The sequence below is a fragment of the Hippopotamus amphibius genome, chromosome 7, assembly GCF_030028045.1.
Source record: "Hippopotamus amphibius kiboko isolate mHipAmp2 chromosome 7, mHipAmp2.hap2, whole genome shotgun sequence".
NCBI lineage: Eukaryota > Metazoa > Chordata > Mammalia > Artiodactyla > Hippopotamidae > Hippopotamus > Hippopotamus amphibius.
The window spans coordinates 140,898,724-140,911,987 of NC_080192.1; the positions used below are offsets into that span (position 1 = coordinate 140,898,724).

Consider the following 13,264-nt stretch of genomic DNA (forward strand, 5'->3'; position numbering starts at 1 on the left):
GAATGGCCAGCCAGAGGCCCCACAGAATGGAAGGGCCGCCGGCACCTGTATATCCAGGCCAGCCTCAGCAGGTCACCGGGGATGGGCTCCGCGATGACCTCCCCTTTGTGTCTTTCTCATCAATTTATGAACTTGCCCCTCTCTCACTACAAGTCTACCTGGACAGAGGGTGCTAAAAAAGGCTCCCAGAGAGTCCACTTTCCCCGTAACCAGCTCATAATTGACTTCTTTCTGGTACTCGGCTGGGGTGAGAAGGCTCTCAGAAAGAATCCGGGCTTGGTATTTTCCTGGAAAACAAACAATAACTTCAACTGGGCCCTCCCTGCACTTTGGATTAGTATGTGAGCTCCTCAGTGGCGGGGTCTGTGCCTGCATCTTTCGCCTTCCATCTGCCACACCTGGCACCACGCCTGGCTAAGGGCAGGGCTTCCCGCTGGTGAACCAAATGAATGGTACACACCCCTGGCCCAGCTTAATAGCTGGGATAATAAGAGGGAAAACCCCAAGTATTGGCTTTGGAATCTGACTCTCTCCTCACTTAACCAGCTGTGTAACTTGGGCCAACCCCGTTTCCTCATCTGGAATGTGTAACTAGCAGTATAACTACTTCACAGGACAATTGTGAGGATAAAACAAGATGGTGTTTATCAAATGTTCAGCCCAATGCCTGACACAGTAGGGGCTCTAGGTTTATTACTGAAGATACTACTCAAATCAATGTAAAGAATTTATTAAACACACAGAAGGCGTTTAGGATGAAGGACTGCCAAGAGATAACTGGACACTGCACAGGAACAAGATGAAGCCAGCCCCCCATCTGCAATCCCCCATCCTTTCCTCCTCCCCCAGGAATGACCTGAGCTGTTGGGTATCTGTCTCCCCACCAGAACGCACACTCCAGGAAAGCAGAGACATCACTCCTGTATCCCAAGCCCTCGGAACAGTGGCTGCACATAGCAGGGCTTCAATAAGTGTTTTTATTATTAATTAGCTAACAGGCTCATTAACCCACACAACACAATAAGGCCATTTTGTTTTTAATCTCCATTAGGTAGCTGAAGAAGCTGAGGGCCAGTGTTATGGAGCCACAGATCAGCAGATGCACGGGGGACCCAGGTCTTCCCTGCGTCTATCCAGACTCCAAACCTGCCCCCAGTCTCTCTAGAGAAACGGGAACTGCTCACCTTCTATTCCAGGAGGAATGGAATTTTCCCCAAGCGCACTATTCAGCGCACACCAGGGGCTGCTGAGCGCTAACGGCAGTTACTACCCAGTGAGGCGGCAAACCCCGGGCCACGAGAGGCAAGAGGGGCAACAGCAAAGGAGGGCTCGTGGGGACCGCCAGGCAGCTCTCCCAGCCGCCAGCGGCGGGGCCAGCCTCACCGGTGACGGCGATGCAGGAGTCGATGGCCGCGCTCCGGCAGGCGCAGATGATCACCACGTAGTGGGTCTTGGCCAGCCTGCCCTCGATGAGCAGCCGGAACATCTCGGAGAGGCCCTCGGCCAGCGAGTAGGTGCACTCGATGATGTGCACGCTGTCGTTGCAGGAGCTGGCGGCCAGGCCGGCCAGCCAGGGCAGCTGCGCCGAGGTGACGGGCGCCACGGCCCCGGGCGCCGGCGGGAAGGGCTGCGGCAGCGCCTGCTGGGACTGCCGGATCTCGGTCAGGTGCGACTCGCGCCACGAGCGCAGGAAGATCTGCTCCAGGTCCTCCATCAGGGGCACCTGGTCCGCTGCTGGCAACGACAAGGCGGGAGGGGCTTCAGCACCTGCAGCTTTACCCCAGTACAAGGTGGGGGGCAGCGCTGGGGAAATGCGTGTAAACGAACTTCCAGATAACACCCTCTCAGTGATTCGTGCTAACTGGTATTCCAGGCAGCTGGGAAATTGAGGGAGGCTACAAAAGCAGCCTTCATCTCACCATTCTAGCAGGACCACTACTATTTTAGTGTGTTTCTCCATCTTTTTTTTTTTTTTGCCACGTGCAGGTTTTACATCACTATAATGATTGCGGGCGTACGACTTCAGGGCATGTCTACTTTCCTTACCGTCAGGCCACAGCCATGCTTCCATGATGTTTACAGCCTCCATACACAGCACTGTGAACGGGCGCGTGACATCCCATGACTTGGAGGCACCATCACGGACCTAGCAAGGCTGATCTATTGTTGACCCCTGTACTGCTTCCAAACAAGCGCCTTTACAAATACTTGCGCAATACACAGCTTTATGTATAGGACATTCCACGGCCTAAAAGCCCAAAACTGGGCTTACAGAGCCAGCTACTATCTATCAGATGGTCTCCAGGTGGTCTGAACGTGTCAACGTACCACAACACTAACGAACACGGTAACAGCGACTCTACTGCACCCTTAGCACCAACAGACACCGTCGTTTGGGTTGTCATCAATTTAATTGAGAAAAATCACTGTTTAATGTGTTAATTTTGTATCTCTTTGATGACTAGTGAGATTGAGTACCTTCAATGTTTTTTTTTTTTTCCCCTACAGGTATTTTCTGGTTTATATGTCTCAATTCTATATTTGGGGGAGCTGCAGGGAAGAGCGCCACACTTCAGGTTAGAAGACGTGTTCCCACCCAGCTCCACCCAGCACCAGCTGTGCAGCCTTGAGCTGTCTCAGGATACAGTTTTCTGACCTGAAAAAATGGGGATCACACCACCTCCTTGCAGGGCTGTGCCGCAACTGGACTAGATAAGCTGTTATATCTCCCACCTTTAAAAATCTTTCCCTGGAGCCCACACCCCTACCAGCACCACCTCCACCCAGCAAAGCTCCTGGGAGAGCTGCCTACACTCGCCACACTGTTTCCTCCCCTCTGTCCTCTCTAACCCATTCCAGTTGGGTTTTTGTCCCCACTCTCCTCATACCTACATCCACCCAGGATGCGAATGGCTTCCACTTGGCCCATCCCAATGGGCAACAGTCAGTCTGCACTCAATTCAGCCACTAACTCCATTGACTAGTCCTTCTCCTGAAATGCTTTGTTTCACCCGCCTCTGATTCAATATTTATCTGTTCCTTCAGCACATTCTGGCTGGGCACCAGCTTTATGCTGTAGATGCCATTGGACGTACACAGTGACCTAGATTCACATTCGTGATCTCACGGAGCTTATACCCTAAATGGGGGAGATGGACTTAAACTAATACACACCGAGTATAATCTGGTGGAGTGGTAGCACTCTAATTGAGCGGGTAAAGGGGAATAGGAGAGAGCACCACAGGGACCTGGGGAGGGGGATGTTGTCTCACACACGATAGTGATAAGGCCTCCCCAAGGAGGTGACTTGTGAACTGAAACCCAGATGACAGGAGGAAGTCATGCAAATGTCCTGGGCAAGATCATTTCTCAGGGGAGGAACAGTAAGATGCCCACGTGGGATGACTGGAGGGACCACAAGGGGAGCAGAGGGAGCAGAAGGAAGCTGGGCTGAAGGGCGGTCACCCGGGCTCTAGAATGAGTGTGGGTTGAGCATCCAAGGGGAAGCCACTGGAGAGCCCCACGCAGAGGAGAAATATGCCTGGATTCACAGTTTAACAGATGCGGACAATAGGGAGCAAGAGTGGTACCCCGAGCGAGGGAGGCAGTGAGGTGGAAGGTGGGTGAGGTTGGATTCAGGATGAAGCTGGGCTTACTCACGGATAGGATGTGGATTGTAAGAGTGAGAAAGAGAGACACATCCACATTTTCCCAGATTCTGGACAGTCCTAAACAGCACCCCGGAGGGTCCCTCTCTGCCTGCTCCGGCTCCGTCTCCTGCGGGTGCCTGAATGCTGAGTGTCCCAGGGCTCAAACCTCGGCACTTCGTGCCATCCATCACCCCTCCAGTCTCTCATCCAGGCTCACAGCTTTAATACAGATCATCACTGAGCCCACGCTTCCTAACTTTACACCTAGAGCTGCAACCTCTCCCTCGGGCTCAAGACCTGCCCACCCAAATCCTTGACTCCATCCAGCCAGCTGCCCATCAGTGGCTCGAACTTGAAATTGCCGGCACAGGACTTGTGCTCACGCTTCAGCTCCACGGCTCACCTGGTTGCTCAGGCCAAAATGCGAGTCCCATCTTTCCCTCACCTCCCTCAGACAGACAGCCCACCGTCCTGACCTTCAGAATCTCTCCCTGTGGCCCTCAGTGGCCAAGCCACCACCTGCCTTCTCTGGGAAGACTGTGCCATCCAGCCACACATGGCAGCCCCTGTGGTCTTCTTGAAGTGAAAGTCAGATCATTTCTGTGTCCTGCCTAAAACATTCCGGTGGTGCTATGGCCTGAACCGTGTCCCCCCACATTCATATGAGGAAGTGTTAACCCCAATGTGACTGTATGTAGCAACAGGGCCTTTAGAGAGGTAATTAAGTCATAAGGGCAGGGCCCTAAGCCAGTAGGACTGACTGGTGGGCCTATAAGAGGAGGAACCAACACCAGAGCTCGCCCTCTGTCCCCACGCACGTGCACGGGGGAAAGGCCACATGAGGACACAGTGAGGAGGCAGCCGTCTGCAAGGCAGGAAGAGAGGCCTCACCAGAACCCAACCTTGCTGCCACCCTGATCTTGGACTTCCAACCTCCAGAAGTGTGAGAGGATCACTTTCCGCAGTGCAAGAGCACAGCCTGTGGTATTTTGCTGGGGCAGCCTGAGCAGACAGATGCAAGTTGTTTCTCAATGTGTCTAAAATGCACACCCTTGAGCTTAGCCCGAGGTCCTGCCCCATCCCCGATAGCACCCTCACTCTCACGCCATCACTCTGCAGCCGCCCCGGCTCCCACCGGCCTGGGGGGGTCCATGCTCCTGCCCACCCCTCAGCCCTCCCCCATCCTCCCCCTGCCTCCCTCAGATCATCACAAGGCTGGCCCCTTCTCATCACTCAGGTCTCGACTCAAATGCCATCTCTTCACAGAGGGCTTTCCTGACAACCTGAATCAACCCACAATCACACACCCCACTTCCCTCTGTTTATTTTCCACTTGTTTACTGTTTCTCCCTCCCTCCAGGATACAGTCTCCTTGAGGGCACACAGCCTTTGTTTTATTCCTGCTGTATCTCTGCACCTAGAATGGCAGGGAAATCACTTCTGAATTCTCACTATAGTTTTTGATCTACTTTAAGGCCTTCCCAGCCCCAGTGGGTGGTGACCACTGCAGTGACCTGACAGCAGAGGTGGTCTTCACGAGGGCTCCAAGTGAGGGTCAGTGGTCAAGCCTTGTGCATTTCCTGCCTTTAGCGATTATCCCATCAATGGTTCCCACGAAATGGAAGTGAGACTCACCCAGCTGGACGAGATAGTAGACAGTCAGCAGCAGCTGCATCTCCTCTGAGATGGGCTGTATCGTGGAGGCCCCGTACTGTTCATAGGCTCTGGAGATGGACTGGGAGTTCTGGTAGCAGGTGTACAGCAGAGGGCTCACGACAACATCACTCAGGTTCCCACAGAGGTAAGGGAAGTTCCCGTGGCCTGGGGGAGGGGAAGAGGGGAAACAGCATCCGCTTGGCCACTGGCCTCGGGCACAAGGCGTGGCCCCACGTGGGGGGGGGGTCTCTGAATTCAGGGGAGTAAAAACATGCAGGCCGGTTGCACCTGGGGTAACTCAAGCGCTCCTTTCCGGGGACACCTTAAGCTCCCAGCCCTGGCTGACGCGTGCACCTGCTGATAAGAGTCAGGGACTGTGGTGTTTGCTTGTTCATTTAGTCCAATCCCCGATTTTACAGCTGAGCAAGCCAAGGCCCAGAGGGAATGACCAAAGCTGAACAGCCAGCACCTGTGCTGCTCCTTTGGCTCTGGCTCTAGAAATTTCATGCAGGCAACACCTACCAGATCTTCGCCAGGCTTGTGCCAGCCCGAGCCTCCCCAACTCCCCGTGTTGGATTCCCCGCCCAGGATTCTCTGACAAGCTGGGTTAGGAAAATAAACCACTGTGCAGACCAGAGATTCCAAATCCTGGCAGAACTTGACAAATGCTTTGGCAAACGCGACAAGATTAATTCTGATGGCAACTCTCAGAGACGGGAGAGCCTAGGCCAGGTCCAAATCTCTTCTACACCGTTTATTAACTGTTACCCTCAGCAAGAAGTTTAACTTCCCTAAGCCTCAGGCTCCACATCTGTAAAGTGGGTTGAAGGTAATCAAGTCCTTGTGCGATTGCTGAGATGATCAAATATGGTGAAGTGTGTGTGGCATCTGGTACTCAGAAGGTCTCCATTTATTCACCAAACACACACGTAGTGATGCCTGCTGTGTGCTGGCATCAGGTTCGGCTCCGGGGGAAAATCTGGTGACTGGGACACAGTTCACGTCCTCAAGGAAACTGATTTCCAGAGCTAAGGGTGCATGAGGGTCCCCTGAAAGGCTTCCTCAAACACAGATTGCCGGGTCCTGCCACAGAGCTTCTGCTTCTGATTCTGGGACAGGCCTGGGAATTCACACCTCTACTGAGGCCCCGGGTGACGCTGATTTTTCTGGTCCAGGGACCACAACTTGGGTAGCATTGCTCACGAACATTATGGTTTAAAAGAGGCAACATAAAGGATTCCTATTAAAGGAAGGATGTGATATTTGTCATAAAAGAGGCCCAGTGAAGTTACAACAGGGCCCAGATAAGAGGGAAGCTGAGGCAGCTTCACGGAGACGGCACTGGGGTGGGTCTGAAAGCACAGTGGGGTTTGGTTGTACGGTTATGGGGAAAGGAGCCAGGAGGACACAAAGAGGGTGCGGCCAGAATGGAAGGGCATTGAACACGGAGAACAAAGAGGTGGTCTCAATCCGAGACCATTAGCTGCTGGACACAGGTCTTCCAGACCCCCACCCTGACTTCTCTGAGGCTCCTGGCTGAGAGCAGGTACAGCCCTGCCCGTCCACCAAGTCCCGCCTTGCTCTGTTTTCTCTTCACTGTGTTCTCAGGGCCCATAGCAGACACACCACGGCCGTGTAAAGAACATAGGTAACGTATCATATGCTGACCTTCACTGAAGTTACCCCATAGGGCCCGATGGGATTACTGGCCCGGCCTTCACGCCCGGTTCAAAACCCAGATCTGCACCCTTCTTCCTGAATACACTGTCCATTTTGTTTTCTTTTTAGGATAAAGGAGCGCCCTCCCCAATTTCTTAATTAACAGTAAGATACCTCTCCCACTTTCCTACCACCCTCTCTAGTCCTACAAACACAATACCACATACAGTGTTCACTGTACTCAATACTCTGTAATGACCTATACGGGAAAAGAATCTAAAAAAGAGTGGATATATGTATATGTACAGCTGATTCACTTTGCCGTACATCTGAGACTAACACAACGTTGTGAATCAGCTATACTCCAATAAAAAATTTTTTTAAAGTTTATGCCAATAATGATAGCAAATAAAAATTTTTTTAATTAAAAATAAAGTGTTCACTTATTTAAGAAGGACCTGAGAATGTGTGTGTGTGTGTGTGTGTGTGTGTGTGTGTGTGTGTGTGTGGCTCCGTGCCCACACACACTACTGGCCAGCACCATCATCAAACAAGCTCTGCCGAATCCTTACATTTCAAGGGCTCCCGCTTCATCGGGAAGGGATTTCCTTAGCTGAGCCACAAATCGACCCCCACTAGCTTACATGAGCCCACAAAATAGAGGTCAAATCTGGTCTTGTTTCAGGCTTCTGCCTGGTGACCATGGCTACTATCTTTGCCCAAAGTCAGATTTCATAGTCCAAAAATACTAGCGGCCACAGGACAACCCGCCAGACCAGGGTCCTGATGACCCATCTGTCAGCCGCGGTGCTCAGCACTGGGCCTGGTACCGTGACAGGAGGCTGAGGGAGGGACTGCCTGACAGAACAAAGGAACAAGCAAATGGTCTTCATGCAATAGGATCGTCTCACTGGGGCTGCTCGTGGAAACCGTGACAAGCTCTGAAACTCCTGGTGCCTGATCAGGGCCTGCTCCAGTGACTGGTCTGCTGGGTTCTCTCATTGCCACGGAAAGGATTTTAGAGTTTCCCCAGGAGGACACCCTGGTGTGGAGTCAGACTGGGACGACATGTCATGTTGCCTGTTTCTCGTGCGTTTCTAGGCTCCCCGACTTCAACCACTCGTTGCAATGCTGTACTTGCCTTTAAAGATCACTGGCTTGGCCTTGCATATTTTCAGCAAGTTGTCGGGAACGGACACTGGTTCTCCAGAGGCCACAACGGGAAAGGTGACTGAAGCCGGTCCCACCAAGCCAACCTGGGGCATGCAGGTCACACCTGCGCTCTCTAGGGACACACCAAGGGCATCAGGAAGACACGTCAGACAAGGCAACCACCTCCGGCAGACCTGATGTCAGGCCAGCTGACACATCTGCTACGACTTGACCAGTTCCCTGTTTCCAGGAGCATCCAAGTCTGGGAATCACAGACTCCTGAGGTCAAAAGCATCTTAAAAGTCACTGGGTCCCCTTTCCCCACCAAAAGACCCAGTCTCCTACTCTTCAATATCCCTGCCAAGCGACAGGCAAGGCTTTTAAAAAATTACTCTAGGAACAGGGAACTCAATACTGTACAGGGATCCCGGGCTTTGTGAAGCAAATCTAATACCTGAGAAAGAAAATCTTTTGTTATACCCAAGTCTGCCTCCCTAAAACTTTTTCACCGATACACACGAAAGCACGTGTACACACACACACACACACACACACACACACACACACACACACACTAGCAGCAGCAGCACCACCACCACTAGCACCCAAGCCTTGGATCTGGGGCAAGGCTCTCATCACTTACCATACTTAGCTCTGCTCCCACCACCCTGGGGGGGACCACCATCCGCAGCCGATGGAGATTCTGGAGACCACCCTTTGTGGCGTTTTTTGGGGGGCCCAGAGTTTGACAAGATACCTAGACAACATTCAGAGTATGAATAGGCTGTCGCTAGGAATGAGTTTAAAGAAAATGTTCCCCTGAGTTGGAAAACACGTATTTGTTATTTTTTTTAATCACAGTTTTACAGTGGGTTTTAGCATCTAGGGAACTATCTAGGTTTAAGAAAATATCCCAACGACCTTCAGAAATGTTTTATTCCAAAGCTTGTGCCAGTGTCTAAGCTTTAGCTCTCCGAGCCTTACCTCCTTCATCTTCACAACCAGATAAAAAAACCTTCTCTGAAAGGGGGTTTTATCAGGACTAGGAAGAAGATATGCACAGAGTCTGGGCCCAATAAGTGGTAGCCACCAGGACCCACACCATCATCTCATCATCATCTGCACTTCCCAGTAAATTATACGTGTTTCCATAGACAAGCGTCAGCTGCATCGAACACACCACCACAGTTTCACCACTTGGGGGCAGTACTGATCCATCTGTGCACCTCTCCCCACCCCCAACCCCACCCCCAACTCCGGCCTTGAAAGCTAATTTCAGACTGAAAAAATCCACGGGAACAGAAGCTGGTACCCACTGCTGTTCATGAGTCATCCCTGCCCACGCCACAGAACAGCATGAGCGTGACTCATGCACTGTTCTTGGATGATTCAAAATACCAAGAATTGGTTACCATATTTTTGGGGACCCATCCGACACAAAATTTCCCCTACATTTAGCGCTCCACGCGCAACCATGACATATTAAAGTTTACATTTTAAAACGCTCTATTCCCAGATGCAACCCCATCCCAAGGAAACCAGAAGCCCAGCATGTCCACAGGCCTCCTGAGGACCCCCGAGCTCCTGGTGATTCTACACCACAACCAGGCTGAGAACCACTGGTTTAGAGCAACGTTTCTCCAAGTCTGGCCTGAGACGAAGCTGGACAGAACCAGCAGGAGCTTGTTCAAAGTGTCCGCCCCCGCAGGGTACAGACGCAGATCTCTGGAAACGAAGAGAACACTTCACGCACAAGCACGCTGGTTATGCTTGCGTGTGCTGCAGTTTGAGAATGATTGCTTTAGACTCTCCTAAAAGTGACCCAAAGTTATGTTCACCTCTTCTTTAGATCGATTGAAATGAACGAAACGAAGTGAATGAAATGTCAAAAACACGAAGTTCTTTGTTTGCAGAGCTTCCCACCAGGTGCGCTCCTCTGACCCCCGCAACCTCCGAGGCAGCTTCTGCTTTGTTCCGTTTACAGCCACATCTTCACCTCCCCAGACAGCTGTCCTCAGGAGCCGGTGCAAGAGCTCCCGCAAAGACTGAGGTGCCAGCCCCTCTAAAAACTGTATTAAACCACCAAAGCAGGGAGGGCAATGGGATAGGCCCTCGGTACTGAGGATAAAAGATCTACAGGTATTTTCTCCCTTTGGGATGCTAGAACTGTCTCTCCGTGGCCTCTAAGCTCATGACCTCTGCCAAAATGATGTCACCAGGAGCTGCCCCTGTGGACCAGCTCTTTCTGGCCGTGTGTCCTGGTGGTGCGGAAGGGGACCCTATTTGGCACTCTGGGGGAGACACGTCGTCATCACGTAGCCCACTCCCTGAAGGCACTGCACACCCGGACCCCGAGCTGGCAAAACCAAAACAAGGACCCTACACATTTCCTAACTCCTCCCCCACTCCCCCCCCCCCCACCCCATCCTGCAGGGGCAGCACCTCCACTGAGAACCACTGTACCACAGCCCCCAAGCCCTTGTTAAACACTCCTTGTAGCGTCAGAAGCAGTTTCTTAAAACTGATTCCAACTCTCCCCAGAGCAGGCGTGAGGCACAGGACCTACGAAGCCGCGGCTGTGCCCTTAAAGGCACAACCACCCCGCCCCGGCCAGCACCCGTCGTGCTCCCTGGAGCACCTGGGCTCCCCGAGCCCGTGAGGCTGGCCCTGCTCCCAGGAACTCCACTGGCCCAGCAGACACAAACCGCCGTGCAAAAGGAAAGGTCCCAGGGAGAGAGCCCTCCTGCAGGGAGGAGGTGACACCTGAGCTACGTTCTGAAGGGCAGGCATAGCAGGTGGGTGGGGACAGTCCTTGAAGGGCATGGATGTGTGACCAGGGCATAGACACAGAAGGGGAAGGCCACTGAGCTGTCCAGTGCAGCCGGGGCGTGAGTTCTCAAGTAGAAAGAGTGGAGGATGAGCGAGTTTAAAAGGTTGGTTGGGGCCAGATTCCAGAAGGTTCCACACCACAGTAGGAAATTGGGGCTCTATCTCCCATCTCCCCTCAAGGAAGCACATCCATTCACCACAGGAGGAGCTTCAGGCTGGGTCCCCAGAGCCAACCTTGTAGGGCCATGGCCAAGGGAGGCCCTCCGTCCCCGCCGCCCAGGGTGAAGGCCGGACACACCCAGGCCTCCGGGCAGCCGCGTGTCCCTGTCCCCAGACGCCCAGTCCTCGGCCACTGTCTGCCCTAAATTTAGCACCTAACCGAGACGAAACAGTCTGGCAAGGAAAAGTGGGTGCCTGCCTAGGGTTCCTCGTGCTGGGGAGGGTACAGGGCTCGACCTCGGACTCCAGAAAGGACACTCTGGTCATGACTGGAAAACCTCAGACCCAAGGCAGAAAAGACATCATTCCTTCAACTAAGAGGGAGGCGGTTCCCCCTCCCAGGAAGTCCTCCACCAGCTGTGCCACGGAAGCAGGGAAGCCTGGCACCTAGGCCCGTGCCTCTCTGGGCTGCACTTCCCTTCCCTGCAAAAGAGGTTGGACTAGATGGTTTCTCGGGGCTCTTCCAAACGTGGTCTTGGGCTCTAATACTTCATTTAGCTGTGTGCATGCAGGAGGGGGAGTGGGTAAGACTGGCCTATTAAACGACTCCAGGTGAGCGTGGAGGGAGCGCACTGAGCCCAGAGTCACGGAGCGGGGTCCCCGGGCTGCCCAGCCTCTGACCCTTCCTCGACCCACAGCCTCTACTCCAGCAGGAGCCCTGCTTAACCCCTTCACTCACTTTTCTCACTCGAACCCTCCCCTCCTCACCCCTCTTCCTCACTTCCTCCCACCCCATCTCTAATTAATGCTTCCCCAACTGTCCACTGCAGCTCAGCTGTCACCCCCCCCAGGAAGCCCTCCCTGAAAAGGCCAGCTCAATGACGGGGCTGAGGCAGGTGCGATAAGGGTGCCCTTTAGTGAACTGCCAGATGTGCCCTGAATTCCCACACAGCGCCTCTCTAGTCTCACTGCCTCAGAGCAGAATTCTCATCTCCAGACACGGGAATGTTTAGCCAGATTTGTCCAAGATCCCCCGACTAATAAGAGACAGAGTTGGGTTTCGAATTCTTGTTTTTCTGATTCTGGAGCCCATGTTCTTCTTCCCGCGACACCACACTGCCCCATTTCTCCAGAACTCTCCAGCCCTCCTGATGCGAGGCCCGCAGTGCTAAAGGTCAGCCGCCCATAACGGGCTCCTGCTGTATCCTGGCACACACCTACCACCTAAGTCAGGGCCTGAAGCCACGGCCCCACCCAGCACCAGGGCCTGGGCACAGCCCCGCAGACTTAGGAGGCACCTGCTGACCTGGCCTGACTCTCATTCCAAGCCCCCAGACTCCCGGAGGCTCAGGGTCCCCGGCACGGTGGCTCCCACGTGCCCCCTCCCCCGCCACCTGCCTTGGCCCAGAGCAGAGCAAGGCCCCCGAACAGGACAGGCAAGGCTACCTAAGGCCGAGGGAGGCGGCACGGCGGAAAGGCTGTTCTTCAACAGCAGCTGGTGCTTCGGGGAATCTCTGCCATTGAAAACAGCTGGACTCACAGCTGCAGTGAGTGACAGGTGATCGGAGGCTGGTCCTGACAGCAGAGAGAAAAAGGGGAGAGAGCAGGGTGCTCTGTGAGCCCAGCAAGCTGGAAATGACTCTTCCTCCAGCTTACAAATGAGCTTTCCACTGATGCGGCCCATCGGGGGTCAGAACTCTTGACAGAGTGATTCTGCCCCCCCGAGAAAGCACAGACACCCGTGGACATGCACACGTGTGTGCACACACGCCTACGTGTGCTCCACTGAGCACTCCCGGTGAGAGAAGGGCTGGGGGGATGCGAGCAGCCAGCGGGTCCCCTGGATTCTGGGAGCACCCCTGCACCTGCTCCACCTTCCTTCCACCCTCTCGCTCACCCTTCCGAGTTCAGGGTCGTCACACACACTCAGGAAAGCAGTCAGGTTTGCTGTCACCCAGATCCAGGCTGCCCACGGGGCCTGGCCCGAGGAAAATTCTGGGGGCAATTGTAGATTCTGGTCTTCTAAGTCACCCACATCAGCCAGAATGGTCTAGAAGGTACTCCAGAGTCAGGAATAGCAGAAAACGTCTCCCGTGTTGAGGCAGCTCGGTGAGGGGGTTATGGGCGGGGTTCTGAAGTCGGACGACCCGTGTCTGAGC

At 53.6% G+C, this 13,264-nt stretch overlaps 1 protein-coding gene across 1 annotated transcript in view; it reads right to left on the reverse strand.

Annotated features, from left to right (window-relative positions):
• Positions 1-13,264, reverse strand: part of GREB1 (growth regulating estrogen receptor binding 1) — an 84,079-nt gene that overhangs the window by 43,429 nt on the left and 27,386 nt on the right. Inside the window, exons 7-12 of the mRNA XM_057741812.1 lie at positions 12,552-12,680; positions 8,761-8,874; positions 8,107-8,250; positions 5,286-5,471; positions 1,384-1,734; positions 159-287 (exon numbers count right to left, since the gene is read on the reverse strand). Coding sequence (XP_057597795.1) covers positions 159-287; positions 1,384-1,734; positions 5,286-5,471; positions 8,107-8,250; positions 8,761-8,874; positions 12,552-12,680 — 1,053 coding nt within the window. The remainder of the gene's footprint in view (positions 1-158; positions 288-1,383; positions 1,735-5,285; positions 5,472-8,106; positions 8,251-8,760; positions 8,875-12,551; positions 12,681-13,264) is intronic.